General features: G+C 45.6%; 1 protein-coding gene across 1 annotated transcript; it reads left to right on the plus strand.

Annotated features, from left to right (window-relative positions):
* Nucleotides 1–536: 536 nt before the first annotated feature.
* Nucleotides 537–3,769, plus strand: DFJ58DRAFT_849572 (uncharacterized protein; the record flags this gene model as incomplete). Its single annotated transcript, XM_041393721.1, has 13 exons — nt 537–586; nt 657–740; nt 1,128–1,441; nt 1,501–1,595; nt 1,659–1,726; nt 1,775–1,802; nt 2,170–2,206; nt 2,283–2,309; nt 2,480–2,488; nt 2,563–2,638; nt 2,690–2,853; nt 2,922–3,485; nt 3,618–3,769. 13 exons carry the CDS (start codon nt 537–539, stop codon nt 3,767–3,769), a joined length of 1,668 nt encoding a protein of 555 aa, XP_041234880.1.
* Nucleotides 3,770–4,498: the final 729 nt, after the last annotated feature.

The raw sequence follows: 4,498 nt of genomic DNA on the forward strand, positions 1-4,498 counted from the left end.
CCCCTCCTATCTCATATATCTTGATATTGTGTGAAGACTGAGATGCAAAAGGATGTTCCTAGTGTTTTATGATCACAGAAAGTGATTGGAAATGATCCTGGAGTATTCCCCCTATCTGAATTGAAATATGTCAATTTGCCTCATACCCCCCTACAAAGATCGATTTTTACAGACTTCCCATGACTTGCTGGTGCTCCAAAAGCATTTTTCCTGGGGGTTCTTGATCCCCCTGAACACGATGGTCAAGCCAGATTTGCCAGAAAAAATCAGGTTCTTGAGATATGCTAGGTCCCCCTCCCCCCTCCTATCTCATATATCTTGATATTATGTAAATACCGATATATCAAAGGATGTTCCTAGTGTTTTATGATCACAGAAATCGATTGGAGATGATCCCAGAGTATTTCTAGCCTGTTGAAATAAAATAGGTCAGTTTGCCTCATACCCCCCACAAAGATCGATTTTTACAGACTTCACATGACTTGCCAGTGCTCCAAAAGCATTTTTCCTGGGGGCTCTTGATCCCTCTGAACACGATGGTCGAGCCAGAATTCCCAGAAAAAATCGCATTCTTGAGATATACAAGGTCCTCCTCCTCCCTCCTACCTCCTATATTTTGCTGTACTTGATTTTAACTTAAACCCGATACCGTAAAGGGCTGTCCTGGGGTTTTTCAAGCTTGGAAATCGATTGGTGATGGTCCCAGAGTATCTGGAGATCATTACTGGTGACATATGGTGGTAGGGCCAAAAAGTCAGTATTTTGACCATATCTCCACATCCCAACCGCCGTTTTCTGTAATTCTTGGCTCATATCATTCCTGGAAGTACCCTCTAAGATATGTACCAGCCCACAAAAAGAATTATTTTCACAAGTTTGAAATCTATTTCTGAAATGACCATATAATAATGTCACAACTTCGTCGATTTGTCATTCAGGTAAAAAGGACTATTTGTTTTTGATATCAAGTGCTGAATACTGTTCGACCGTTATTTACCACCGAAGGTATCGAGATCATACCAGTTCAAATGGGCTCCGTGCTCGCTGAACCGTTCAGGGCCATGTTATAAACGCATATCCATTTCCAGGTAACATCGGTTGCTGCTGATCCTGTGCCTTCGTGTTAGGTCTCGATGTCAGCCGCTTCCAAATGCATTTGAATTGTACGGAGTCGACTTCCCGGTGTCTCATGACTCAGCTGGACTCGATCAATCAGGCAACTTGCGAATCATTCAAGTTAAACTTCTGGAAATCAATTCAGATCCCCCTATCCAATTAACGGCTCGAAGGCTACATAGAATTCTCGAAGACCTGTTTGTTGCGATCGAGCAGATTGCAGTACTCTTTAGACAGGAAGTTGGATGCGTCCCAAGCATGGAAGTGCCTGTGGTACCAAGGCACTTGCGGATCTGTCTTGATGCACAGATTCGAGGATCTGGAGGTTGGTGAAGGATTAGAAATGTGTTACCCTGTAATTCCATCCTAAATCGACTTGCCTAGCTAATGGGTGTGGCATGGATCATGCCGCTGAGCGCTCCTCCTTTATGCTTATGCTGGAGGTTGAAGGCATCCTATGGATCTCACGCACTGCACGTGTTCGTGGTTCGCTGGACCACCTTTGCGACGATATCATTCAACACATTTGGATTGTAATGTAGCATGCTACTGACCTTCTCCTGTGGTCCGACGTTCCTCATGGACCGCAAGGCATCGCGAAAGAGCAAATGTAAGGTCTTTATATGACTTAAGACGCACTCCCTCTCCACTACGTTAGGCACCCGTATGGCGGTGATATTCGCATTGTATGTATCCAACGTTTCGGTCCAACTGCAGGCCTCCCAAGGCATTAAAAACGCGAGGTGTCTACTTCAACAGTCTGACATGGTCAAAGCCAACGTCAAGGCGCACCGGTCCAACCGCAGGGCTTTTTAGAAGCACCAGTCCAAGTAACTTCGACGCCGGTTCAAGCACGCAGGGTTGATGATCCCAGCAACTGCAACACTTAGACAGTGACAGCGACGCTCGGGCCAGTGGAGGGATAGAAGAGTAGTATTCTCCTAGAACAGTTGGGACACACCACGCTCCTGCCTACATCAACGACATAATTTTAGTTTACTGAGAGGATGCATAACATGTATCCTGTACTCATATTTTCGCCCACGTGCTCAGTCATACCATGTGAAGGAAGTCCATAAAGACTATAATGGTTGGTCTGTGAGCACAGTTTGATGCGTCCGTGAGCGTACTATTGAATACATGTTTCGCTCTTGTTGTGCTGTCAGCATGGACATATGCTATAATGCACTATCGTAAGCTGCGGGCAAGACAATGGTAGGGTCGATTCTTGTGGACGCGTGGGTTCAGCAGATCAATGAAACTGTCACGTGACACTGTCTCACAATTATCTCAAAGTCCGTGTCAACTTTGATTACAGTACAACATCCATCCATTGAACATATTACGCATTGCATCTTTGTAGACAACTGCGGTACGTGCGATCATTGTAGGCGTTCGTGATTGAAGGCCCACTGGTGCTTATCATTCACTGAAAATCGTTTTTAGAACCGCTGCTATACAAGATCAACTTCCCAGTACATCAATTGACTATTTGGCGCGGTGCCAAACTGTGCACAACGAAGTCAGTTGTATCACTGGAACCGTTCCCTATTGACATCTTACTTGTACTCAGCGATATAGAATCAGTACTTATAACTCCGCTGCCAACAATAGGCACTGACACCATCCTTGCAATCCACAATCAAGTCCCATTAGTCGTCACTCGATCTGACATAGTCAGAATTCCAAGCACAGGTAGCGGGATGAACGTGCCAATAAGACCAACGTGTATTCAATGTAAGATTTGCATCATATTCTCTTTGTATTGTCACGCTCCCGCACCTGACATCTGCTACCTGATGCAGGTGATCCTGAACCTGCCTTTTCGTCTATCCTTGAGGACATGATCATTGCGGAGTATGAGCCGTCCACGGATGTGCTGGACATCGACGATGAATGCGACCCTATCATGCGGGTAGTCAACATACGTACTAGACGGCGCATGCAAATCCTAACAAACGGTCTTCATCAAATACTTGCGGAGGCGTTCGACATGATTGCCAACCCCGATTACGCTAGCGATGGGAACCTCACCAGTAACGAAGACATTGGTGAATCACACCACGATTCCATACAGAGCCAACGGCAGAAAAGACGAGCCTTGTTGAATCAAGCTCTCGATGAAGCACGGTGGACCTCAAGGACAGTCTGGCGGATCATAGGTCTAGCTCGTGCACTCAGGATTGAAGCTCAGACAGTGACTATGGAGTGCGGAGCATTGGGTGACGATGAGTCGCACAGAGAGAGGAAGACGTACGTCCGCCAACAGATGAAGGCCATCACAGATAAGGCGAATAAGATCATGGTCAAAATCGCAGCCGTTCCGAAGAAGAGTCGTCCCGCGCTACAACCGAAGGAGGAGGATCAATGTGCGGAAAATAGAGTCCAACAGAGAGAGTCATGTCTCTTCTCAGTTATCGATTTGTGTCACAAGACACTTCAGGATGTAGAGGAAGTGTTGATCGATTCATTGCACTGGTGATCTAAGTAGTTTGTTATAGTGTACATCATGAACGGCTCACTGATAGACGATGGTAGTTCACTATACCCTTTCATTACAGACAGCGTTACAAATACATCACATTCCACATTTCATGCTCTTCCTGATGGGCAACATGAATATCTGTTTAATCAAGCCATCTACACGTTGTGATTATGTATTGTAGACAACGCTCTTGGTGCTATGTTTTGAGGCCCGCAGGCAACATAATATCGCGGTCAACGCTCGTGCACGCGTGCGTTCGATGTAGCAATGCACCCCTCACGACGTCTTACATTTCATAAGTATTCATGGCGATCAATACATCTCTGGAGGCTTCACAGACACTACATGTCGAAGAAAAGTGTCTTCACAAAGGATCGAAGTGATCCGCCGTTTTCCATTAATAAATACTGAAATTGACGTCGGTCCCGAGGCAAATGTCAGCGGATCGTGTGGAGGACATAGAATAATTGATATCGAATACTTTGCACCGGCAAGTAAAGTCTACAGGTCTTGCTGGCGTTTGTTACTTAGCAAATTTCAATGTATCAGATTTTACCTTGGACCCGCTATGATAAAACGCCTATAGAGCACTTCGAAGCGCCCAGTCTTGACCAGCGCTAGAGCAGAAATATCTTGAGGTATGATACATCCTATTCAGAAATCTGAATGACGACAGCTAATAAGGACTCACCAGGACTTCTACAGCTGGTTCTCACTCCGGCTTCATCTCAATATCAACAATTAACTAAGCACTCGCCTTGCTGGCTTGAGCTACAACAATTGAAATAGTAGAAGCAACTGACAGTGCTCCGTGCCTGCACCCTCTTATTTTGAGAGCTCAGCGCTTTTATATCGCTCTGCCACACGGGAGCGATTGTGATTTCGAGCCCGTTAGAA

Source organism: Suillus subalutaceus (assembly GCF_016647625.1).
Source record: "Suillus subalutaceus strain FC151 chromosome Unknown DFJ58scaffold_511, whole genome shotgun sequence".
Classification (NCBI taxonomy): domain Eukaryota; kingdom Fungi; phylum Basidiomycota; class Agaricomycetes; order Boletales; family Suillaceae; genus Suillus; species Suillus subalutaceus.